Genomic DNA, 27,400 nt, shown 5'->3' on the forward strand with positions numbered 1-27,400 from the left:
TTGATAAGGGCAATCTCTGTGTTGTGGTTTGCTGTAAAACCTGATTGAAACTTTTCTAGAATATTGTTCTCATTCAGAAAGTGATTGAGTTGGTTGAAAATTCCAGGTATACCCAACAAATAATGTACTGGAAGAAACAGGAGTTAACATTAGACTTCTCATCAGTGAAAAATCTGTTTTGCTTCACAGTGCTTAAGACTCTTTAAATTGTGACTCTTCATCAGTCTGTAATGGGCTTCAGAAAATCCTAAAAGAAGCCATAAGGTTCAAATTTTTTTCATCAAAAGCAAGTAACTTTTACTCACGCCATAAAAGATGACAACTGGCGGATTAGTTCACAGTCATCATGGGTAAGGTTCTGGACCCTGGCACTGGCTTCGTTCAGTGCACAGCATAAAAGACTAAGAGGTTCAGAGTAGCAGTGCTCTAACAGAGATAGCTGTGAAGAACAAATGGAAGAATATACAGGAACTGAATAAAAGTAAATTTCAATTCTTGTATTATAAACAGATTTTGAACTTGTCCGTCATAACCAACCCCTGCTTACCTGAACACCTTTAACAAAATTCTTTGCAGAAAAATCATGGTACAAGAATATGTTATTCAGAACTTGCAGCACTTTGCCACTCAACTTAAATGGGAATTTGGCCGTCAACACAAGCTGTCAATGAGAATGAAAAACAGGAAAACAGGTATTTGCATTGCACTGAAGTATAATAATTAGCAGATGGAAGCAAACCCCCATATACGTTTATACAATCAAAACTTGCCTCAAAATCCAATCATAAGAAAGAGGACTCTCTAAAAACAAATAAACAAAACCAGTGTAGAATGAGTATTTATGCATACAAATGTGGTGGGGTGAGTTGCTGCTGAAGTCAACACTTATTTCTCATTTCCTGAATCACGGCTTTGTTCTGGTGAAGGTACTCCCACAATACTGTTAGATGGACAACCGCAGTCCTTAAAAAATGGGAATACACACTCAACACACATCAAAGTTGCTGGTGAACGCAGCAGACCAGGCAGCATCTCTAGGAAGAGGTGCAGTCAACGTTTCAGGCCGAGACCCTTCGTCAGGACTAACTGAAGGAAGAGTGAGTAAGAGATTTGAAAGTTGGAAGGGGAGAGGGAGATCCAAAATGATAGGAGAAGACAGGAGGGGGAGGGATGGAGCCAAGAGCTGGACAGGTGATTGGCAAAAGGGATACGAGAGGATCATGGGACAGGAGGTCCGGAAAGAAAGACCGGGGGGTGGGGGGGGAACCCAGAGGATGGGCAAGGGGTATATTCAGAGGGACAGAGGGAGAAAAAGGAGAGTGAGGGAAAGAATGTGTGTATAAAAATAAATAATAGATGGGGTACGAGGGGGAGGTGGGGCATTAGCGGAAGTTAGAAAAGTCGATGCTCGATTAGGGGTGATGGAGGCAAGTACTCTCATCTCATTTAAGTAGTACCTAGATAAGCACCAGAATTGCCAAGACACAGCAGGTAATGGACTAACTGCTGGTCAATGGAACTAGTATACATGGTCAGTATGGAGATAATGGACTGAAGGGGCCGGTTTCTGTGCTGTATGATTCCATGACAAGTTATGGAGAACAGAAATTCTAAGTTATTTCAGTTTCCCCTATGCTAATCCAGAACACCTCTAGCAATAGGATCCAGGAGACGTAGAGCTACAACATGACTACATTTATTTTTAAACATACACTAATCATTCATGCTCCTGTTCAGGTTAATAGACAATACTCGTGGATTTTTGTTTGCTGGGGGAGTAATTCTGCAATGGACAGATTTTATCTGCATACTTCTCCATTACAGCAAGTGGAGGCCTTCAGTATCGCACTGTATACTCAGATATCTCTCTAAAGCTTCTGCATGTTTCAAATGAAGTAATTTTACTCTATAGACAACTTCTTTTTGTTTGAGTTGTATTCAGAGGATAAATAGGTAATAACTATCAACAAACATTGCTCCAAGCTGGTTGCTTATACAATGGAGGGGCTCCAAAGTTGTTTCTTCTTTTCTCCAAAGAAAAATCATTCCCTACATGGCCACTTCCCAGAATGAAACAACAAAGACTCTGACAGGAACCAAACTTTCAGCATATTAACAAAAGGGATCCTGCAAATGCTGGAAATTCAGAGCAACACACACAAAATTCTGGAGATAAATAAACAATCAACGTTTCGGGCCGAGTCCTTCATCATAACCCAATAATCCAATGTCTGTCTTCACAATGAAATTATAACCAGTACATTTTTCATCCTCCCCCAAGAAAGATAAAATCAGCATTTCAGCAAGGGGACATTCATAGGGCTCTGTTCATATTATAGTCATCGATGGAAGAAAAATGGAGGGCCAAGTTGGAGGGAAGGGTTAGATTGATCTTGAAGTAGGTTAAAAGGTCGGCACATCATGGACTGAGGGGCTTGTACAGTTCTATCTGTGTGAACCTAGGGTTAGAAATAGGCCACCTTGCCTTCAGACCCATTCTATACTTAAATATTTCATGGCTGATCTATATCTTAGCATTCATCAACCTTGCTTCTGTAAAACACAATTTCTTCACCTACCAAAAACCTTTTAAATCCACTTTTGAAATCCGGTTCAGTACCATTTTACGGAAAAGTGTCCCAGCTTCTTATACCCTTTTTATGAATGTCTCCCTTTTTTATCCTGAGCACCCCAACTCTAATATTAAGATTCTGTCTTCTTGCTCATTCTGGAGTTATTTGGAGTCAGAGTTTAACTTGAGTGAAGTAGTGTAATAATTCTTCCTTCAGTTCCTGCATTCTACTTTTACACTTTAACTTGCATCAGTGCAAAATAAAAACCATCAGCTCTGTACTGTGGTTACATCTAAAATGGTCCAAACCTCAAGAGTTTTTCAAGGGAAATGTGTATTCTCAAATTGAATTTTCCCTTAGATTAAGTAGTAGGACATATGCTGCGCTAGATTATATTTTTAAAATTTTTAACTGTAGCATCAGTCCCAGAAATTTTGCGTGTCTAAAAGAATATGCAGAATATTTGGATCAGTGGAGTGCCCAATGAATTTATGCCAAATTGTCCTTCATTAAAGAAGCATTCTTGAACCATACTTTGACAGTCCAGGGCTAAGGACTGGAAGCTCAGAGGCGGCCTGTGGTGGGGTTAAAGTCCTGTCAGTGAGTGGTGTGTAGATAAGGGGCTTGTCTTATTTTGTTGTTGAAGATTGTGAGCATGCTATGCTGGTGTCAGAATATGTACCAACACTTGCGGACACTCCTAAACACACCCTTCGGTGTGTTGATTGTCAATGCAAATGCTACACTTCACTGTGTGTTTTGATGCACACGTGATGACTAAATCTGAATCCAAACTCAACAGGTCAGACAGCATCTGTGAAGTCCAAGGGAGAGTCAAGGTGTCAGGTTGAGACCCTACAACAAGACCGTAAGTGTAAGTGAGGGATAAAGGGTTTTTTTTGGGGGGGGGGGGGGGAGGCAGGAGAAAAATCCCAGTGTGGGAGGAGATTGTTTGGCAGATGGAGCCAGTGGTACGGGGATGTGTAGAGATAGCAATTGAGGTTGGATGAAGAATGTTCATCCTATTGGGCTGTAAACTACCTAGGTAGAATACAGGGTACATTTAGCCTCATTCTGGCAGTGGAGGAGACTGAGGACAGATCAGTATTGGAATGGGAGGGGATTTATAATATTCTGCAACTGCAAAGTCAGGATGGCCATGGCGGACAGAACACAGGTGCTCAGCAAGGCAGTCTCCTAGTTTACTAGGATTCAGAAGTGGCCACTTTAGCCCTGAAACTTATTGCTTCTTTAAATAATTGTGTCTTGCCAGTCATTTCACAGCATTTATATATGCCTTTTGTTTGTGTTTTTTCTTTCTCTAATTGCACATCAACTTATCACCAGAACAATCTCATTAAAAATATTCCCTTAAGTATGAATAGACCTCCACGATCCTCTTTTCAAATTAAAATTAAGGTTTTCTCACTTTCCCGGTTGCAACCCAAAACTCTAGCATTTTCTGTTCTTGTATAAAATTTCAAGCAGCTGCAGTTTTTACAATTTACGTTAAATGTTTTGAATTGTTTTCTCCCAGTCAACATGTAATGAATGTTTACCTTATCAATAACTGTAGCCAAATGATCAGTGCAGGACAGAGACTGGAACAGTTCAATGCATAGTAGCGAGGAAACCGAGTGGGACAGCATTCGGTGTATAGTGATTGGGGATGTGGCAAGTCCAAAAACCAGCACCAGTGGGAGATGCTGGACGTAGTTACTGAAACATTAAACATGTAGAATTAATGGTTACTTAGAAGTAATATTCCCCCACCTGGAAACCACAATACTATCACCCAAAAAGAACTCACAGGATCTAGGATCACAAGAAAATAGTTCCCTAAAAGTGGCGTAGCAAGTAGACAGGGTGGTGAAGGTGTGTTTTGGCATGCTAACCTTCATCAGTCAGGGCAATGAGTATAAAAGCTAGGATATTATGTTGCAGTTGTAGAAGCAGACATTAGTGAGATTGCAATTGGAATATTGTGTTCAATTTTGATCACACTACTATAGGGAAAACACCATTCCGCTGGAAAGAGTGCAGAAGAGATTTATGAGGATGTTTCCGTAATTTGATAGACAATCATGGAGAGATTGAGCAGGTTGGGGCACTTTGCATTGGAATGCAGGAGAATGAAGGGTGAGGAGCACAAAATTCTTGAGGGATTTAAGTAAGGTCAATGCACACAGTCTTTTTCCCAGTTTCCTGGGGAATCAAGAATCAGAGGGCATAGGTTTTAAGGTGAGACAGGAGACATTTAATAGAAAACTGAGGGACAACTTTTTTTTAAACCCAGAGGGTGGTCAGTAGATGGAATGAGCTGGCAGAGGAAGTAATTGAGGCAGGTACATTCATAACATTTAAAAGGTACTTGGACAGTTAAGGTTTAGAGAGATATGGACCAAAACTGGGCAAATGGGACTAGATTAGGTGGGAATCTGTTTCAGCATGGATCAGATGGGCCAAATGGCTGACTTCTGTGTTGTGTGACATTATGACTTACAAGTTTGTGTCCATATTTCAAAACTACTTTTTGTCAAACAACAAAAACTAAGTTGCTTGAAACATACAAGAACAAATCAATTGTTTAACCTTTGCACTGAGCACACCACTTCTTCTCACAGGGCACTGTATAAAATTGTGTGCCAATGTGGAATTAACTAATACTTTACTAAAAGTGATTTAGTTCAATCGATGAGACAAACTGTGAAGGCATGAGGAGCAGGGTGGCTGTGGCCAATTGGCAAAACAATATTGAAAGGTATGATAGCAATAGTAAACAACTTGAGAATCAATATCCATCAGGGGGATAGTATTAGAACATTGGAAGTGGCGTAGGTTGCCTAAATAAGCAGCCCAAAATTTGGAGCAATTTCAGTAGTCAACGAAGAAAGACCAAGAAAATGATAACAAAAAGCAGAGCATGAGAAAATTTTTAAAAATCCATGAGCTTCTATAGATATGCAAAAAGACAAAGACTGGCTTAAGTTAATTGGTCCCTTCCAGATTTTGACAGGAGAATCTATTTTAGGGAAAGAAGGAAATGACAGCAAAATTGCCAGGCCAATCAGACTGTCTTCACATGACAAATTTTAACACCAATTAAGTTTCAAACACCCTCCCCCCAAACATTTTTTTAAAAGGCCTCTCATTTACATAAATAGTAATAATGTAACACACAGATATTCATTACAGCCATCAATATAAAATCAGCTGTGAGAACTTGCTGTGTTACCTGGCGATGATTATGAAGTCTTGTAGCACCTTAGGAAGAAAGGTCTCAAGATCCTTTAAGATGATAACTATGGGAGGGGCCTCTTCATGCTGAAGCAAGGATTTCCTCTTTTTACTTGGGCTTTTTGAGGTAGATTTCTGCATGAGAAGAAAGAACATGTAACATAATCCCAGGACTAAAGTAAAACCAGGCCTCTGATAGATATTGGTCAGAAGGTAATTATTTTTCTCCATTAAAAAAAGCTATTTGCACAAGGGACATAAATAAAATCTTCCTCTTCATGGAAAAGCAAAATAATTATAACTTCTGCTGTGCCACAGAACAACAAGCCAAACTCTTGCTCTCTACTAATGTTAATCTGACATACAACCAGTCACCATGGAGGAAGGACATCTGGGGAAAGAGAGAACAAAAGGGTAGGATCAAGCACAAAATTAGAAAGGAAGGATGCCCCATGATATATCTCTGATTGAGAGAAGGCTGGGCACTGGTCAACAAAATTGCAAAGTAAGATCAGGACTAATTGAGAAAAATCCAACAAGACTGAAAGAGCAGAAATATAGTAAATGTTATACAGACCATAATTTGAGACAATGAAGTAAATTTACAGAAACTAGTATCTACCATCAACACAGAGAGCGAAAGACTTGGCCTAACCTTAAACAAAAAGATAACTGAAGTAATGGTCATATCAAAGAAACCTGATATCCCAAACTGTAGGATCGTATTGGGAAATGAAATCCTGAAACAAGTTCACAGCTTCAAGTACCTTGCATCATGTGTAACATCTGATGGCAAATGCGTAACAGACATAAAAGCAAGAATAGCAATGGCAAGAACAGCATTTACAGAAATGAGAAACATCCTAACAAACAAGAAAATAGCAATTGACATCCGCCTCAGAACCCTCAGCTGTTACATTCTTCCTATATTGATGTCTGGCTGCAAGTCATGGACCATCACAAATGCAATGGAAAAAAAGAATCAATGCAGCAGAGATGTGGTTCCTCAGAAGAATGCTATGTATAGCATATACGGACACGATAACAAAGTTCTACAGAGAACGAAAACAAAGCGTACATTACTTAAAAAAAAAATCAGAAAACAGCAATCAAAATTCTTTGGACACATTATGCGAAGAGAGACATTAGAACATGTGGTTATAACTGGAAAGCTGGAAGGAAAAAGAAGCAGAGGCAGACAGAGAATGAAAATGATAGATAGAATAACATCATGGTTAGAAACAGGGGAGGCAACAACTACAATTCGGTGGGTCAGGGACCATGATGGATGGAGAGACGTGATCGCCCACGCCGAACGGCAAGGCACCTAATCTCTATCTAATTTGAGACTTGCAGCTGAATGACGATGCTTGCTGCCAACCTCAAGGAGAGCTTTCCACAAAAATATTGCTGCAGAAGGAATCTTTCAGTTTGCCTCTAGTCCTTACCTACCACCCCACGAGCCTCCGCATCCTGCACATTATTTTCTACAACTTCCGCTATTTTCAACAGGATGCCACCAGGCACATTTTTACCCCACCCTCCATTTTGTGCAGGGATCACACTCTATGTGGTCCCCTTCTCCATTTGTCCCTCCCCACTAGTCTCCCTCCTGGCACTTATCCCTGCAAGTGGAAGTTCTACACCTGCCCATTCACCTCCTCCCTCACCTCCATTCAAAGCCCCAAACAGTGCAAATCTGTTGGGGTCGTCTACTGTATCTGGTGCTCTCGATGTACTCTACTCTACATTGGTGATACCCAATGTAGATTGAGGTATCGTTTAGTCAAGCACCTTCACTCCATCCATAACAAGCTGTATTTCTTGGTGTCCAACAATTTTAATCAAAATTTCATTCTGACATGTTGGCCTACTCTGATGCCATGATGAGGCCACTTTCAGGTTGGAGGCGCAGCTGATTATATTCCTAATGGCGTTAACATTGATTTATCTAACTTCCAGTAATTTTCCCCTCCTTCCCTCTTCTTCCATTCCTGCTCTAGCTCTACTCTTACCTCTTCTGCCTAATCACCTCTTCCTCGTGTACCTCTACCTTCCCTTTCTCCTTTTCCACCTATCACCTCCCAGCTTCTCACTTCATTCCCTCCCACCCACCTGGCTTCATCTATCACTTTCTAACTTGTACTCCTTCCCCTCACTGCACCATCTTATTCTGACTTCTTTCCCAGTCCTGATGAAGGGTCGTGGCCTAAAACGTCGACTGTTTAATCCTCTCCTTAGATGAGCCTGACCTGCTGAGTTCCTCTAGCAGTTTGTATATGTTAATCTGGAATTCCAGCATTGCAGAATTCCGAAATCTTTGTTTTTGCTGGTGATTCTTCTTGCTGGTGTTAGAGGAGGCTGCGAAACAGCACAGCCTGTAGCATTGTATTTTATTAAAGCACTATCAGCTCCTGAACTTTTGTACTAAACTATGTTTACACAGAAAGCCCAAAGTTATTGATAGCGATTCCAAAAAATAACAACAAAATGCCAGCACTTTCACTACTGTTACTGCAAACTGGTTGTAACCAGAGTTAAAAGGCAACACTTTCACACTGTCAAGCTACTCCACATGCTTTGTAATAAATGACTCAACTTTGTTTAACTGCGAGGTAGTATTCCAGCCAAACTGTGTGCAGTAAGCATCAATCAACATTAATTGTATAATTATTAGATTTTCTACATTTCCTATGAGATAGATGTCAGCCAGGAGTTAGAATTCCCTTCTTTCTCTTCAAACAGCATCATGAATCTTTCACATGATCTCAGAAGTAGATGGGTGCTGGAGACTGAGAGGCTTCTGTTGGTCAGGGTTCACCATGGATGTTCTGTCTTAGCTGACTACAATTAGTCAATATGCAAGCCAGGTTAGTACTGTATGGAGAGCAAGCCGATGCCTATGCAGCAAGCTCCCCCTCTCCACACAGCTGATGAATACCAAAACCCCCATGTTCTCTAGGAAAGAGAAGTGCCACCCTGACATGAGGCCCAGAATTAGGCCTAATGTGCTAACCTGATTATTGGCCATCAGACAAATGGGTAGGTGACAGGCGTGTTCACTACAAAGATCTGGGTTGATAAAGACTGCATCCCTGGCCAATTGATGCGTTGGTTGCACTTGGCGGTGGGACACAGAGGAAGAGTTAACTATATGGTTTGTTTTACATTACCTTTCTATGATTGCTCACCATCGTCATCCAGGACAAAAAAAATCCATTTGTCTGATTCTCACCCATCTCCCTACACTTCCTAGCCTCTACAGATGATGCATGAGGGCAACAATATTTATTTAGCAATACAGCAGAGTAGGCCCTTCAAGCCTCGCCACTCCAGCAGCGCAACAACCCGCTTAACAGGAACCTAATCACGGGGCAATTTACAATGACCAGTCAGCCTACTTGGTACATCTCTGGCCTGTGGGAGAAAACCAGAGCACTGGCGGGACCCACACATTCAATGGATGTAAAGACAGAACAAAGCCGAAACCGAACTCCCAACTCCAGAATTCCCTGAGCTGTAATAGCACTGCACCAATGGTTATGGTACTGCAGCACCCTATATGTCTCGCGCCTTCCGCACTGCAGCTCATTAAGTCTTCTTCAGCTGCACTCCCAGCCCTGAAACTTCCATCACCTAGAAATGCAACAGGCACGTGTGCATCTCATCAGACCATCCGGACTTGGAAATGTGGCTTTGCTTTATTCACCATCACTGGCAAATAGTGCTGCAGAATCACTTTAGGGTAGTATCATTGCAAGGCCAGTGGCAGTTCACCATCAGCTTCTGAAGAACAATTCAGTCATTTGTTTCTCTTGTAAATAAGACCACAAGACATTGGAGGACGAATAGTTTATTCGGTCCAACAACTCTGCATCCCCTCCACATTCAATCTCTATCAGCCTTTCAATATATTCAATAGGTTTCAATGAAATACACACCCGCCCTCCCGCCCCCACTGCTCATTCTTCTAAACTCAGAGTCCCAAAGCCATCATATGCTCCACATATATTAATCTTTTCATTGACAGGATTATTTTGTTCCCAGGCACAGAAGTTTGTGTATTTGGATATCTGTGAATAAAGGATAAAACAACAGGTTGTTATTTACCTTTGTTAAGGTATTGTACCACCTACACAAGGAGGCCATGGAGCAGATCATTTTTCTCTGGTGGAACTCAACAGAATGGTGCACATCCTCTTCCTCTTCCTCATCATTGCTGTCGCCACCCATGAGGGTCACTAGAATCTTCTGCAGAACCTGCTTCACAGCTGGCAAAAATAAGCATGTTCAATCATGCAATAAGTGACATCTTTATGAAAGGAGACCTTAGATTTTGATGACTTGTTTGATTAAATAACCCTGATGATAAGCACAAATTATTCCACAACTCTCACAGGCTATTTTCTGACCACCGTGGACTAGCAGCCAGCAAGCACCCTCAGTAAATTCACAGCTTCCTCACAGAGCCCCAAATGTCCCATACTTGGTGAAATGCCAGTTGTTACAAAGAAATTAAATGGTGACCACAAATACGTTGAACTGAGAAAAACACAGATGCTAGAAGCATTCAGCCAGGCAGTAGCATCTACAGATAGAAAAACAAGAGTTTATATTTCTGCTCATGACCATTTATCAAAACTCTTCCAAGAGCTTAAAACATGAATACTCTTTCTTCCTCCAAAGGTGCTGGCCAGCTTGCTGAGAATAAGAATTTTTAGTTTTTATTTCGGATTTCCAACATTTGGACCTGTATGCTTTTTTGCAAGTTGAAATAGCTGACTTTTATTGCTCCAGCTGTATCCTGTACAACTTAAGTTCTCTTGTTCAACATCCCCTTCATGATGCTAATTAAAACCCACTGTTAGTGAAGGTTTATCGTACAAGATCTAACATTGTGAATTAATAACTGATAGTGTTCCAGTGGCCCACTGGTGGTGCAGAGACATCAGTGCTGGACTCCACAGAGTAAGTCCCCAAGTTCGAACCCAGTCGGGCCGCTCCCGGGCACGCTTTCCATCTGTGCCGGGTTGAGTGTTGAGCTCCCAACTCAGCCTCGTAAAAAAAAACACTGCGCTGTGAGAAGGACGTGGGGGACCACTCACAGAATCTTTCCTCCAAGACAACCACTTGAAAAAAGTGATCGCCGAGGCTCTGGCAGAGTATGGCAGACACAAAAAAAGTGTTCCAGTGAAGCACATTTGATATATTTGTTCCATAAAATACAGTGATCCCTAACCTCCGGGCCGCAGACCGATACCTTGCCGCGAAGAATGCAGCGGTGCAGCGGTAGCCAGAACGCACCCAACACACCTTTAAGAAAAAAGTCGAAATAAACAAGCTAATTAATTAGGTGCCGCCCGGCATGTAAATGTCGGCCCAGCTCAGAGGCGATTGCCGATGGGTTGCAGTGGAGAACTGGGGCGAGATGAGAGAAATTAGAAAAACGAGTAAATCATAAATACAAGAGATTGCACAGATAGTGAAAATCCAGAGCAACACAGACGAAATGCTGGAGGAACTCAGGTCAGACAGCTTCTATGGAGAGGAACAAACAAGCAAAGTTTCGGGCTGATACCACTCATCAGGCTGGAAATTTGAGAACTGAACAATGGCTTCTTTATTATTTGTTCGGGCTTCTTCCCCTTTCCGTTCCAGTCCTGATGAAAGGACTCGCCCCATCTAAGCAAGAGCCAAGAAACAGCAAACCTGACTACTGAGCCTAGATTTCAGTCCAAAATTAAACCAGATTTAAGAACTCTGTTGGCAGAAGAGCCCATACATGGAATGTGAACACAGTTGCCACAGAATGTCAAAGATCAAAGTAAATTTATTATCAAAGTACATATACGTCACCATATACAACCCTGAGATTTATTTTCTTGCGGGCATACTCAATAAATCCATAACAGAATCAATGAAAGACCACACCAACTTGGGCACTCAACCAATGTGCAAAAGACAACTGTGCAAATACAAAAAAATAAATAAATAACAAGCAGTAGTAAATCAAGACAACTGGACTTGCTCTGTTGTCTAGAAGACATTTTACCATTCATCCGAGAGGCTTCTTCAGTTCTAATCCACAGAAGGTAGTTTTCTGGCTTATAATAGGCATCCGTTAGTCTCGTGAGACCATGGAAGGTTTCCAGGGCGCAGGCCTGGGCAAGGTTGTATGGAATACCGGCAGTTGCCCATGCTGCAAGTCTCCCATCTCCACGCCACCGATGTTGTCCAAGGGAAGGGCCCTAGGGCCGATACAGCTTGGCACTGGTGTCACCGCAGAGCAATGTGTGGTTAAGTGCCTTGCTCAAGGACACAACACGCTGCCTCAGCCGAGGCTTGAACTAGCGACCTGCAGATCACTAGACCGACGTCTTAACCAGTTGGCCACATGCCACACTTTCTGGCTTATAAACTCCAGAAAACTACCCACTATGGATTAGAACTGAAGAATCCTCTTGGATGAATGGCAAAACGTCTTCTAAACAACACAGTAAGTCCAGATGCCTTGATTTACTACCGTTTGATATACAATGACCTGAATGTCTGAGAAACTTCATTGAAAAAACAAACAATAAATATCAAGAACATGAGATGAAGAATCCTTGAAAGTAATGTCCTAGAACATTACTCACTCTGGTTCATCACCATTCAGTTGTTAGGTCAAGTCTGACTCTTTGTGACCTCATGGACCATAGGGTTTTCATGGCAAGATATGGAAGAAGATTGTCAGGCCTTTCTTCCGCACAGATACCGCTGCTGCGCAGGTTGGGACCTGGCTGGGTTTGAACTCAATACCATCTGCCTTGAAGTCCAGTGCTGATGCCACTACACCACCAGCCAGCCAATCGCCATACAAAATGTAAATGTATAGCTCAACAGACTTGTCCTTACTTGTACATTCCTTGCCCTGAAGACAAACTACATGAGGGGTAACTGACTGCTTTAGAAGGTCTGATAATCCCTGGACTGTCAATTCGTGGTCAGGTACGTTCACACCTGCAGAAAAACACAAATAGCATATTTCTTAAAAGAAGGCAATGCAGTTCCCAAAAATGGAGAATAAAATATTTTAATGCATTGCCCAATAACTCTCAAATATTTCTCCCGCAAACAACACATTTCCTTGCAGAACTACTAGTGATAATTAAACTGTTTCTAAAACTAATGACGGATTCAGTCCCGGGCAGGAAAGGTTGCAATAATACGTTCTGATATATATGGGATGCCACAGTGGCGTGGTGCTAATACAGCTCGGGGCGATGGAGCTCTGAGTTCAATTTGTCTGAAAGCAGTTCGTACGTTCTTCCCATGCCTACATGGGTTTTCTGTGGGTGCTCCGGTTTCCTCCTACAGTACAAAGACGTACTCTTTAGTAGGTTAATTGGTAATTGTAAATTGCCCTGTAATTTAGCAAGTGCCAAAAGTGCCTGTTCTGCACCGTATCCCTAAACAAATACATTAGAAACAGACATTTAAAACTTTGTTAGCAAGTTCTCAATAGTTATATTAAAAAACAGGAAAAAAAGAAAAACCTGAGAGAATGTCACCTCTGACATCCTTGTCACACAATGTCACATGACAGCAGCTATGGTTAGCAGTCACATTCCGGTCACTCACAACTCAGGTGGGCTCAGGGATTGTCCGCAAAAGTGATACAAAATATTTCATGCTGAAGATGGATAGATTTTCACCTCATTAGTTTTAAGAAAATATAAAGTATCATTATATCCTCCTATTGACTAAAATTATGAAGATGAACATCGAAAACTTCAAAGTCAATCCTCTTCTTCCTAAATTCCAGGAGGCAGTCACAATTTATATGAAAAAAATAATTATGATTCAAAATGATGCCTGTGTCCTTTAAATATTTTTTTTGTTTTGAAAAGTTGTGCATCACCATAACCAAAAGGGGAAAAAAAAAATCAGATTTAACCTATAATTCAAATGTCTGAAATCTAACATAATCTCACAGAGAAGGATTTCAATTCCAGATATGTCCAAAGTATACAATAAAACAGTCATAGCCAATGAAAACACTGGAAAAACAAAGAACTGTTAATGTAGAAGGAAAAACAATTTTGCTGCTCAGATCAGAAACATAAGCATTTTATCCAAAATGTAAACAGTGGTATCTGACAAATGGGGAAAAAAAACGCAGGCCAAACTGTGGCTGTATCATCACTCGCTTGTTGAAGACAGAACCAGGATTTCTCACATGGTGCAAAAGCTACTCCCCAAACAGAAAGACACAGAATTAAAATTCCAAATGATCATGAAGACTGCTTGTTTCAGTCGAAGCAAGCAGCTGAGAAGAAGGGAGTGAAGAAATCGGGTAGAAAAAGTCTTTTTTTTTTTATAAACACTGCTCGGGGAGAAGGGTCTGCACTGCACAGGCGCGTGACGTAGAGCGCCAAGGTTTAAAAACAGACCACCATATGCAGCGGGCAGCGGAGTGAGAGGGAACAGAGTAGGACAGCTTTGGCTCAACAGGCTTCGCCGAGAACAGGCAGAGGCCAGGGTACATTCTGGTAAGTTTTTTGTCCAGTTTGTTTAGAGTAGAGAGAATGCCAGGCAGGATGTTGGAATGCTCCTCTTGCAGGATGTGGGAAGTCAGGGAGCCCTCCAGTGTCCCTGACAACGACACCTGCAAGAAGTGCATCCAGCTGCAGCTCCTGACAAACCGCGTTAGGGAACTGGAGCAGGAGCTGGATGACCTTTGGATCATTCGGGAGAATGAGGAGATTATAGATAGTAGCTACAGGAAGGTAGTTACGCCAAAGGAGCAGAGCACAGGAAATTGGGTCACTGTCAGGTGAGGGAAGGGGAAAGGGCAGGCAGAGCAGGGTTCCCCTGTGGCCATTCCCCTTAACAAGTATACCGCATTGGATACTGTTGGGGGGGATGACTTACCTGGGACAAGCTGCAGCAGCCAGATCTCTGGCACTGAGTCTGGTTCTGCAGTGCAGAAGGGAGGGTGGAAAAAGAGGAGATTGGTAGTGATAGGGGACTCGATAGTCAGAGGTACAGATAGGAGGTTCTGTGGTCGTGACAGAGAATCCAGGATGGTTTGTTGCCTCCCAGGTGCCAGGGTCAAGGATGTCTCTGATCGCTTGCATGACATTCTGAAGTGGGAGGGTGATCAGCCAGATGTCGTGGTGCACATCGGTACCAATAACATAGCAAGGAAGAGTGAGGAGGTCCTGGAAAGTGAGTATAGAGAGCTTGGTAGAAAGTTGGAAAAGCAGGACCTCGAGGGTGGTAATCTCAGGATTGCTACCTGTGCCACGTGCTAGTGAGGGTAAGAATAGGATGCTCTAGAGGATGAACAAGTGGCTGAGGAACTGGTGTAGGGGGCAAGGTTTCAGATTTCAGGATCATTGGGATCTCTTCTGGGGCAGGTGGGGCCTGTACAAGAGAGACGGATTACACTTGAACTACAAGGGGACCAACATCCTTTCAGGGAGGTTTGTTAGTGCTATTGGGGAGGCTTTAAACTAGATTTGCAGGGGGATGGGAACCAGAGTGCCAGAGCTGACAGTGTGGCTGGGGTGAAAATGAATTATGTTAAAAGTTCAAGCAAAGCCGCAAATAGAAAGGTTGTGAATGGTGGTAAAAATCTTCTGAGGTGTATATATTTCAATGCTAGGAGTATTGCGGGGAAGGCAGACGAGTTGAGGGCGTGGATTGACACATGGAATTATGACGTTATAGCAATTAGTGAAACTTGGCTACAGGAGGGGCAGGACTGGCAGCTTAATATTCCAGGGTTCCGATGTTTCAGATGTGATCGAGGCAGAGGAATGAAAGGTGGGGGAGTAGCATTGCTTGTTAGGGAAAATATTACAGCAGTGCTCAGGCAGGACAGTTAAGAGTGCGTGTCTACTGAGTCCTTATGGGTGGAGCTGAGAAACAGGAAAGGTATGGCCACATTAGTGGGGTTGTATTATAGACCACCCAATAGTCAGCGAGAATTGGAGGAGCAAATCTGCAGAGAGATAGCAGGTAACTACTGGAAACATAAAGTGGTGGTGGTAGGGGATTTTAATTTTCCACATATTGATTGGGACTCCCATACTGTTAGGGGTCTAGATGGGTTAGAGTTTGTAAAATGTGTTCAGGAAAGTTTTCTAAATCAATATATAGAGGTACCAACTAAAGATGATGCAATATTAGATCTCCTATTAGGAAACGAGTTAGGACAAGTGACGAAAGTGTGTGTAGGGGAACACTTTGGTTCCAGTGATCATAACACCATTAGTTTCAACTTTATCATGGATAAAGATACAAACGTGTAGATCTGGTCCTAGGGTTGAGGTTCTAAACTGGAAGAAGGCCAAATTTGAAGAAATAAGAAAGGATCTAAACAGCGAGGATTGGGACAGGTTGTTCTCTGGCAAGGACGTGATCGGTAAGTGGGAAGCCTTCAAAGGAGAAATTTTGAGAGTGCAAAGCTTGTATGTTCCTGTCAGGATTAAAGGCAAAGTGAATAGGAATAAGGAACCTTGGTTCTCAAGGGATATTGCAACTCTGATAAAGAAGAAGAGAGAGTTGTATGACATGTAAAGGAAACAGGGAGTAAATAAGGTGCTTGAGGAGTATAAAAAGTGCAAGAAAATACCTAAGAAGGAAATCAGGAGGGCTAAGAGAAGACATGAGGTTGCCTTGGCAGTCAAAGTGAAGGATAATCCAAAGAGCTTTTACAGGTATATTAAGAGTAAAAGGATTGTAAGGGATAAAATTGGTCCTCTTGAAGATCAGAGTGGTCGGCTATGTACGGTACCAAAGAAATGGGGGAGATCTTAAATGGGTTTTTTGTTCTGTATTTACTAAGGAAACTGGCATGAAGTCTTTGGAATTAAGGGAAACAAGTAGTGAGATCATGGAAACTATACAGATTGAAAAGGAGGAGGTGCTTGCTATCTTGAGGCAAATTAAAGTGGATAAATCCGCAGGACCTGACAGGGTGTTCCCTCGGACCTTGAAGGAGACTAGTGTTGAAATTGCAGGGGCCCTGGCAGATATATTTAAAATGTCGGTGTCTACGGGTGAGGTGCCAGAGGATTGGAGAATGGCTCATATTGTTCCGTTGTTTAAAAAAGGATCGAAAAGTAATCCAGGAAATTATAGGCCGGTAAGCTTGACATCAGTAGTGGGTAAGTTATTGAAGGGAGTACTAAGAGACAGAATCTACAAGCATTTGGATAAACAGGGACTTATTAGGGAGAGTCAACATGGCTTTGTGCATGGTAGGTCATGTTTGACCAATCTATTGGAGTTTTTCGAGGAGGTTACCAGGAAAGTGGACGAAGGGAAGGCAGTGGATGTTGTCTACATGGACTTCAGTAAGGCCTTTGACAAGGTCCCGCATGGGAGGTTAGTTAGGAAAATTCAGTCGCTAGATATACATGAAGAGGTGGTAAATTGGATTGGACATTGGCTCAATGGAAGAAGCCAAAGAGTGGTAGTAGAGGATTGCTTCTCAGAGTGGAGGCCTGTGACTAGTGGTGTGCCACAGGGATCAGTGCTGGGTCCATTGTTATTTGTCATCTATATCAATGATCTGGTTGATAATATGGTAAATTGGATCAGCAAATTTGCTGATGATACAAAAATTGGAGGTATAGTGGACAGTGAGGAAGGTTTTCAAAGCTTGCAGAGGGATTTGGACCAGCTGGAAAAATGGGCTAAAAAAATGGCAGATGGAGTTTAATACAGACAAGTGTGAGGTATTGCACTTTGGAAGGACAAACCAAGGTAGAATATACAGGGTAAATGGTAAGGCACTGAGGAGTGCAGTAGAATACAGATACAAAATTCCCTAAAAGCGGCGTCACAGATAGATAGGGTCGTAAAGAGAGCTTTTGGTACATTGGCCTTTATTAATCAAAGTATTGAGTATAAGAGCTGGAATGTTATGATGAGGTTGTATAAGACATTGGTGAGGCCGAATCTGGAGTATTGTGTTCAGTTTTGGTCACCAAATTACAGGAAGGATATTAATAAGGTTGAAAGAGTGCAGAGAAGGTTTACAAGGATGTTGCCGGGACTTGAAAAACTCAGTTACAGAGAAAGGTCGAATAGGTTAGGACTTTATTCCCTGGAGCGTAGAAGAATGAGGGGAGATTTGATAGAAGTATATAAAATTATGATGGGTATAGACAGAGTGAATGCAAGCAGGCTTTTTCCACTGAGGCAAGGGGAGAAAAAGCCAGAGGACATGGGTTAAGGGTGAAGGGGGAAAAGTTTAAAGGGAACATGGGGGTGGGGGGCTTCTTCAAACAGAGAGTGGTGGGAGTGTGGAATGAGCTGCCAGACGAGGTGATAAATGCAGGTTCTTTTTAAACATTTAAGAATAAATTGGATAGATACATGGATGGAGGTGTATGGAGGGATATGGTCCATGTACAGGTCAGTGGGACTAGGCAGAAAATGGTTCGGCACAGCCAAGTAGGGCCAAAAGGCCTGTTTCTGTGCTGTAGTTTCTCTATGGTTTCTATAGTTTTTTTTAAAAGAGACAAAAGATACAAGAAGGCAGGTCGGGGAAAATATATTGAAAAATAAAGACTGCCTGTGTTTGCAGAGGCAAAAGACTGAGATGTTGGAAGGACAATGACCAACATTGAGGAAAAAACAAGTGAACAGCAAGAGGTTAGCCCCTTCACCTCATGTGTTACACTATACAAGTTCTGTAAGTGCAGCTTTGTATTTGCCCTCCCCATCCTTCAAGCTCAATTCAAGATCCCAGACACCTAAAGGCTCACCAATACCAGCTATATAAAAAAAACTGGAGAAATACAGTTAAGCCAGAAATTAAAGCATGCCCTAGAGCAGGAAGATATTGCACATAACATTTTCTTCATGTGTCATCCTTCCTGAAAGCCAGGTATGAACGACCTTTTTGAATTGTCACATCCTTCTGGTAAATGGTAGGATTTCTCAGATAATAGACTCAGTGAGGAAAGGACTATGATATATTCCAGATCAGGATGGTGTGCAACTTGAGGGGCATCTGATGCCCTCATTCTTCTAGGTGGCAGAGATTATGGGTCCTTAGGGGAGTGGGCAACATCAAAGAAGACGAGTTTTTACAATGCCTGTGTATTGTTAATATGAAGAACAGATTAGTAAGATATCTGCTCAGTTGGGAACAGACTATTCCACATAAATACAAAAGATGTGTGGATGCTACCTAAGCCAGTTCTCATGGGGACAACTTTAACCTGGAGAAAATTAGTAGAGTTGCTAAAAATGTGCCTATATCCAGGAAGACTTTGAAAACTACTTAGGCAGCCAATAAGCAATATAAGAAAAAAAAACACTTTCAAGACAGTCAGCTAAAGTTTTTAAATATATTGTTGACCTGAACCATCTCTCCTGTTTAACCGACCTAGTCAACATTTCAAGCACACTGAGTTCAGATCTTCCAGTGTGCTTTATATTCTTCTTTTAATCGTCATCATATGAATCTTAAAATAAAAAAAACAGAAATTTAGTGGCTCACCAAGAACAAGTGCTGCTGTGGGTATCTCGGAACACCGCATCCGATAGCGCCAATCATTTACTTCAGTCTGAGCACGAGTGTGGGATTTTTTAATAAATGAAATTAAGCTATCAAATATCTTGACATTTAAGTGTTCTTGCAACTTCTGTGAATGAAAGTACAAAATACATCAAATGAGTAACAAATTCATCTTGAAAAAGGCGTTCCTATTCACATCAACAAAATACTTTCAATTCACATCAAAAATATCTTCAGTTTAACAACAGGACACAGGTGGCTGCAATTGCCACAGGCCTTCTCAAAACATATTGTAGTGCCCTGGTTGAGATTCCTACGCATGCTGAGGGGTATTTCATTTTGTAGTTTTCTGTAAAAGCAGTGGGCCTGCTGGTAGAATGTTTTGGTTTCAGCATGTTGTTCAACTTGAGAACGTTGTGTTCGCCAATCAAGATGGTGGAATTGGGAGAAGGTTCTAGAGAGAGCTAGGCAGAGAGAGATTTGTGACCGACATTGGTGGGGTTGTGGTCTTTTGGTAGGAGATATGGAGAAGATCAAGAGAGACAGCCATAGGATTTGATCCGACGGGAAGGCGCAATTTTAAGGATTGCTTCACAAGACGAAGGAGTCCAAGATGGGAAACTCTCCCAGTGTTTGGTGATGAGAATTCAGCACCATGAATAATGGTTATACCCAGCTGTTGGAAGAGATAAGCTCCAATGGTCATGTGCACGTTTAGATTGTTTAACTGTAATGGACCCTTCTTTTTCTTTCTCTTAATAACTAGTTGATAAAACCGAAATTAGTAAATATACTTGCTTTATAATTTCATGCAGAGTACAATCTGTCATTTCTTGCCAACCAATGATCATGTATGGGCAATATATACACAGCATTCGATCAAATCAGGGTACCGTTAAATGGAACATTCCAACTTTCCTATTTGGTTGAATCCCAAATCCTACTGACCCTAGAAGTATGTACAGCATATTGCTTATGAAAAGAAGCCTTCTCACTGCTGAGTCCTGTGGCTGTTAGCCGAGTCAGCTATCAAGCCAAGTCTGCATACAAGCCTGGTCAGAGGGTTACAATATCTTCAGCTGAAAGCCTATATAATTGACACAAATCACTTGTGCGATTTTCTTCAGGTACTTATGCAGAAGTTATAGTTGGGAGTTTGCTGAATCCTACAGAACATTTAACCCAACACATTACTAAAAACAATTAAAGTGGAAGTGTGAGATTGCAACTTAATTTTAAGTAATTAAATCTTGAATATAAATGTTATGATCAGTAATAATAAACATAAAATTACTGGATTTTAATTAAAAACATCTAGTTCATCAGTGACCATCAGGGAAAAAATACTGGCATCCTGGATTTTGTTCATGTTTGAGCCCAGACTGAACAATGTGCTTCACTCTCAGTTGTCCTCCGAGTTAGCCCAGTGGGATAAGCTTTCAAGTAATCAAGCCTTCTAGCTTTAGGGAGTAACTGTGCGGATGTATTGCTGGCACTGGGATTATCTTACAAGACTACAGATCTCCGAAGTAATTTATAAATTCTTAAATTGACTTTTATAAAGAAAAACAAAGAGGCACAATCTGTGATCTGATCTGTTTTGGATCTAAGTGTTTTTACTCTGCAGTCATTAGTATGAAACATTTTAGATTAAAACTGGTTACGTTTCACAGGTAAAATGGGTGTTGTATGCATGAGGAAGATTAGTGCATTAAAAATAAGTGTTAAAATATGGCTGACACGATCACATATTGGATACCTTTCATAGGTGTTGTAAGGTAACAAAAAAGATTCAGTTCTACTGTGAACTTATCAGAACTACACACGTCTGCTCTTACCCCATTCTCCCGCCACACTACCAGGGATAGGGTTCCTCTTGTCCTCACCTACCACCCTACCAGCCTCCACAACCAGCACTTAATTCTCCAAAACTTCCACCCCCCACAACGAGATCCCACCACCAAGCACATCTTCCCCACTGCCCCCCCCCAACTTTTTCTGCTTTCTGCAGGGATCACTCTCTACGCGACTCCCTTGTCCATTCATCCCTCTCCAGTGATCTCCCTCCTGACATTTATCCTTGCAAGTGCAACAAGTGCTACACCTGCCCCTACACCTCTACCCTCAGTACCATTCAGGGCCCCAAGCAGTTCTTCCAAGTGAGGTGACACTTCACCTGTGAGACCTTTGGGGTCATTTACTATGTTTGGTGCTCCCGGTGTGGCCTCTTGTATATCGGCGAGACCCGATGTAGATTGGGAGACCACTTTGGCGAGCATCTACGCTCTGTCTGCCAGAAGAAGAGGGGTCTCCCAGTGGCCACCCATTTTAACTCCACTTCCCATTCCGATATGTCCATCCATGGCCTTCTCCACTGTCATAAGGTCACACACTTAGGTTGGAGGAACAATGTATATTCCGTTTGGGTAGCTTCCAACCTGATGGCATGAACATCGATTTCTCAAACTTCCGGTAATGCCCCCCAACCCCCTCCCTTCTCCATTACCCATCTCCTTTTCCTTCTCTCACCTCATCTCCTCACCCATCCATCGCCTCCCTCTGGTGCTCCTCCCTGCTTTTTCTTTCATCCATGGCCTTCTGTCTCTTTCACCCATCAACCTCCCAGCTCTTTACTTCATCCTTCCCCCTCCAGGTTTCACCTATCATCTTGTGTTTGTCTCTCCTGCCCCCCCCCACCCCCCAACACCTCTTAAATCTACTCAGCTTTTTCTCTCCAGTCCTGCCGAAGGGTTTCGGCTGAAAATGCCAACTGTACTTTTCCCCAATATACGTTGCCTGCCCTATCGAGTTCCTCCAGCATTTTGTGTGTGTTGCTCAGAGCTATGTCTCCTTGTTCTTATATACAAAACATATTTTTAGGAAAATAGGATGGGTTAAATCCTGATAACACTTCAAGTTTATTGAGCTTCATTTGTTCACTTATGCATCCACTGTAGACAAACGCAAAAAAAATACAACTTCCTAATTACTCGAAGGAAAAGTAATCCAGACTTCTCAACGCAAAAAGGTGAAGGCTGAAAGACTCAACAGATTTTAAAAATTACCCGGATTAGCACTTAAAGAGTTATAACCTACAGAGCAACAACTGGGAAGTGGGAGCAACTCAAATAATCAATTTTTTTGCTACATGGTCACAGCAGATTGCATGGCTATAAAAGTCTATGACACCAAAGGTGTTAGTGTAGGATATAGGTCAACAGATTATGATCATTTGAAATGGATGAAGAGAACCAAAGGCATCATTGTACAGAGGCCTGTCTTTTGGCCAAACAATCTGCTGGAGGAACTCAGCAGGTTCAGCAGTATTTTTGCAGGGTAAAAGACTTGTCAATATTACGTATTCCCCCCGCCGTTTAACCTATTGATTTGCTCCAGCATCTGTAGTCATCTTGGTGGTGGACAGGATAATAAAGTAGTTCTAAAATCAAGTGTTTGTTTTAATGACCAAGCAATTGCTCCCTTTTCTTTCTCTTCCCAATATTAATGGTTAAATTAAAACACACACAAAAAATGCTGAACCTAACCAAATAATCTGTATTTAATTACATTTAAATTTACTGATCCTCAACTACATTTCTTAGAAGCACAAAATTGACCCAGTGCAGTAAAAGTTTAAGCAGATAAGCAGGACTTTTTTTTAAATGTACAAATCAATTACTGACAGCTGCTTTATAATTCATTCCAGCTGCAATATCTTACTGAGACAGCTACATGAGAATGTACCTCCTATTGGATCAGTGCTTACCTCCGTTTCCTCTTTCATCTGTTGCCATAGTGACTGATAGGTACTAAATCGCAACTTGTCATTCTCTGAAACAGCTTTGCCTTCATGAAAGTAGTCAGCTGTAACATAGGAAGCAGTGTACACCTTTGGTAAAATCAAATTATATTTTATATATCAGAATTACTCAAATGAGTTTTGAACAACTATCCAATGCCCCACAGAATATTTGAGAAATAAATTTATATTAAATAATTTCTTACTCTAATGCAACCACGCACTCCTTATTCCCACATTTAGTAGATATCTTCAACCGATTTAGACAAAAGGTCAAATACAGTATTATTTTGTAGGGGGAGGGTACAGCAACACAGTTTAGTCTTTAGTGAATTTCAACATAACTACATCAGCTATAATTTCATTTACAGTAACATAATTGAATTATTTAATCTCAATTTTTATTAAAGCTCAGATGATATATGTTGACAGGATATACTGCCCAGAAGTGGACCATTTGGCCACATTGGCATAAATGCTCCACTCAAGCCTCCTCCCATCCTTCTTCATCTGGATCTACCAGTAAGAACCTCTCCCCCTTTCTCCCTCATTCTCTTGCATACCCTCTCTAAGATGCCTTCAAATTCTTTACCCCAAACACGCCCTGTGGTAGCATTCTCCACATTCTTAATGCACTTTGTGTATAGAAGTTTTTATTCTAACTCACGCTAGATACAAAATGGATAGACAAGACACATGTTCCATTAAAACACTTATGAAACAGCTGTAGAAATGTACTCCAATGGGCTCCAGTGGTAGATATCATCAAATAGAGTCAATGCATTTTATAAGTGAAACTTGATTACTTCATTGGCCTGGAATTTTGCCAACAATAAAATTACAGCAGCACTATGGCATGGCTAGTGGAATTAATGCTTCCCAATGTCAGAGACTCAGGTTTAATCCTGACCTTGGGTGCTGTGCCCGTGGAGTTTGCATGTTCTCCCTATGAATGCTTGGGTTTTGTTTGGTTGTTTCAGTTTTCTCCCATGCCTCAAAGATTTTGTGGGTTAGCTGGTGAACTGGCCATTACACATCGTCCATAGTGTGTAGGTGAGTGGTACAATCTTGGGGCCATTGATGAGAACTAAAGAAATAACATGGGATTAATGTAAGTAGGTGGTTGATAGTCAGCACAATCTCAGTGTACTGAAGGGCCTATTTCCATGCTGTAGATCTCTGACTAACAAAACTACTACTTTTAGCCTCAAGGAAATCCATCTATAAAGCTCTTACAGTCTCCATGAAATGAATTTACCCTTCTTGCTCAGACATTTGCTGCCTGGTATCTGAATATGGGTCCTCTACAATCTAGCAACAGTGACGTTGTCAAGTTGGCCTAACAGTCCATCAGATTCTTAGAGTCAACAATCCCAGAACCACAATGCACGCTGCAAAATTTTAACAAGTTAGACTATAAACATAAGGATTAAAATTTGCAGGCAATTGAAATATTGTAAGATTTCCAAAAATAACAGATTTTATACTCGTACTTTTTAAATATATTTTTATCCAGTAGCAATGATTTAACATTCCTTTAGAAATCACTTGGCCATCTTGCAATAAAGCAGAATATATTTTCAGAGTATATCACAGAGTAAAATCTTAAGTTCACATCAGTTCAAATGGGTAGGGTCTCGAAACAATGCAGAGACAGAGAGGCTGACATTGACAAGTTCAAAAGATCAACTATAAAACTAAATATGTGGAAGAAATACAGAAGCTGCTGCTAGTTTCAAGGGAGTGATAATGAATACTGATATGGAGTGCAGTACACACCCTAGCCTCAAAGTCAAATTTTCTATTTAATTTAACACTCACAACACGCTGGAGGAACTCAGCAGGTCGGCCAGCATCAGTGGAAAAGATCGGTCGATGTTTTGGGCCAGAACCCTTCGTCAGGACTGTAGAGGGAAGGGGCAGAGGCCCTATAAAGAAGGTGGGGGGAGGGTGGGAAGGAGAAGGCTGGTAGGTTCCAGGTGAAAAACCAGATAAAGGGGTGGGGGAGGGGAGGCAGGGAGGTGATAGGCAGGAAAGGTGAAGAAGAAGAAAGAGCACAGTGCGGCCTCCTCTACATTGGTGAAACCCGACGCAGGTTGGGGGACCGCTTCGTCGAGCACCTCCACTCCGTCCACCACAACAGACAGGATCTCCCTGTAGCCACCCACTTCAACTCTGCTTCCCACTCCCATTCAGATATGTCCATACATGGCCTCCTCTACTGCCATGATGAGGCTAAGCTCAGGTTGGAGGAGCAACACCTCATATACTGTCTAGGTAGTCTCCAGCCCCTTGGTATGAACATAGAATTCTCCAACTTCCGGTAAATCCCTCCCCCTCCCTTCTTCTATCCCTATTTCACTCTGCCCTCTCCCCCAGCTGCCTATCACCTCCCTCATGGTTCTGCCTCCTTCTACTACCCATTGTTTTCCCCTATTCTTTCTTCACCTTTCTTGCTTATCCTCTCCCTGCTTCCCCTTCCCCACCCCTTTATCTGGTTTTTCACCTGGAACCTACCAGCCTTCTCCTTCCCACCCTCCTCCACACCTTCTTTATAGGGCCTCTGCCCCTTCCCTCTACAATCCTGACGAAGGGTTCCAGCCCGAAACGTCGACTGATCTTTTCCATGGATGCTGCCCAACCTGCTGAGTTCCTCCAGCGTGTTGTGAGTGGTGCTTTGACCCCAGCATCTGCAGATTATTTTGCATTTCCATTTAATTTGAATGGTTGTTTTAAGTTGAATGATGAAGGAAACCTGAATAAAGCTTACTGATATGAACATGCATCGGAACAGGTGACCAAAACCAGATGTTATCGAACAGTGAAAAAAATAGTGCATTTTATAATGACATTTCTCAAGTATTGTACACTTAAACTGCATACAATTTCCTTTTAACCAAATTCTTGCTACCAACCTGTGATAGATATTTTTCTCTTTCTGGAATCACTTGGTTTGAAAACAAAGCAACCCTGCATGAAAAAAAAGATAGTTAAGAAATCTGCAACTTCAGTCTTACATTTTTTTTTGAAAGAGTGTAGAACAGTTCGCTGTCAGCAAGATGTCTATGCCTGAAACATTCAGTTTTATTCAAGGATGTTGCCATCACATGAAGGATTAAGTTCTAGAGTGGGTTGAGCAGGCTAGGAGTTTATTCAATGGAGTATAGGAGAATGAGGAGAGATTTTATAGAGAACCATCAGAGGAAATAGATAGGGCAAATGCACACAGTCTTTCAGGAATCAAGAAGTAAAGGTAAGAGGGCAGAGATTTAATAAGAACCCGATGGGCAACTTTTCACTCAGAGAATGGTCTGTATATAGACGAACTACCAGAGGAAGTGGTTGAGGCAGGTGTATTAACAACATTTAAAAGATATTAGATAGATACATGGAGAGTAAAGACTCAGAGATACAAACCAAAGTCTCCTTGGAGCGACAGAAGATGAGAGGTGACCTGATAGAGGTGTATAAGATGATGAGAGGCATTGATCATGCGGATAGTCAGAGGGCTGAAATGATTGCCACAAGAGGACAGAGGATTAAGGTGCTGGGGAGTAGGTACAGAGGAGATGTCAGGGGCAAGTTTTTTACTCAGAGAGTGGTGGGTGCGTGGAATGGGCTGCCGGCAACTGTGGTGGAGGTGGATACGATAGGGTCTTTAAGGAACTTTTGGATAGGTACATGGAGCTTAGAAAAATAGAGGGCTACAGGTAAGTCTAGTAATTTCTAAGGTAGGGACCTGTTCGGCATGACTTTGTGGGCCAAAGGGCTTGTATTGTGCTGTCGGTTTTCTATGTTTCAGACATCCCACCCCACAAAAACTCATTTCAGGGAGGTATCACCACTATCCAGGGAGGTAGTACCCCCCCCCACCCCCCGTCGACCTCCAAGGGTGTATGTAATGCTTTGTTTAGTGATTTTGTCTAATCTGTAAACCAAGTTGGGTATATGCAGCAAATGTGACATTAAAATATGTACTTATATTATATTATCATGTTTATTCTTACAACTTTAAGCAAGTCTACAGGGAGTTTGGCCTCATCACGTAGGACATCAATAGCATAGCTCCTCAGCAGCTAGCCAGCTAGTTTAAATAACGTTAGCTATGCTAATGAACGAATGACACCTGTTAAACTCACCTCAACATGTCTTTTACATTTTAACCCATCATGGGCAATAGAAAAGTCACTGTTGCAAACAGTGCAGCGAGCAACACTGTCATTATTTTTGAGGACGACTGTAAAGCCCGCCCACAGAGAAAACTGA

General features: G+C 41.8%; 1 protein-coding gene across 2 annotated transcripts in view; it reads right to left on the reverse strand.

The window, feature by feature from the left end:
• orc3 (origin recognition complex, subunit 3) overlaps positions 1 to 27,400 on the reverse strand; it is an 88,226-nt gene that overhangs the window by 55,298 nt on the left and 5,528 nt on the right. For both annotated transcript variants that reach the window (XM_072249998.1, XM_072249990.1), the window contains exons 2-10: positions 26,050 to 26,104; positions 23,102 to 23,199; positions 19,318 to 19,462; positions 12,708 to 12,812; positions 9,921 to 10,081; positions 5,809 to 5,945; positions 4,133 to 4,292; positions 548 to 661; positions 306 to 439 (exon numbers count right to left, since the gene is read on the reverse strand). In XM_072249998.1, the coding sequence (XP_072106099.1) occupies positions 306 to 439; positions 548 to 661; positions 4,133 to 4,292; positions 5,809 to 5,945; positions 9,921 to 10,081; positions 12,708 to 12,812; positions 19,318 to 19,462; positions 23,102 to 23,199; positions 26,050 to 26,104 (1,109 nt within the window). The remainder of the gene's footprint in view (positions 1 to 305; positions 440 to 547; positions 662 to 4,132; positions 4,293 to 5,808; positions 5,946 to 9,920; positions 10,082 to 12,707; positions 12,813 to 19,317; positions 19,463 to 23,101; positions 23,200 to 26,049; positions 26,105 to 27,400) is intronic.

This window comes from Mobula birostris, chromosome 2, assembly GCF_030028105.1.
Source record: "Mobula birostris isolate sMobBir1 chromosome 2, sMobBir1.hap1, whole genome shotgun sequence".
Taxonomy (NCBI): domain Eukaryota; kingdom Metazoa; phylum Chordata; class Chondrichthyes; order Myliobatiformes; family Myliobatidae; genus Mobula; species Mobula birostris.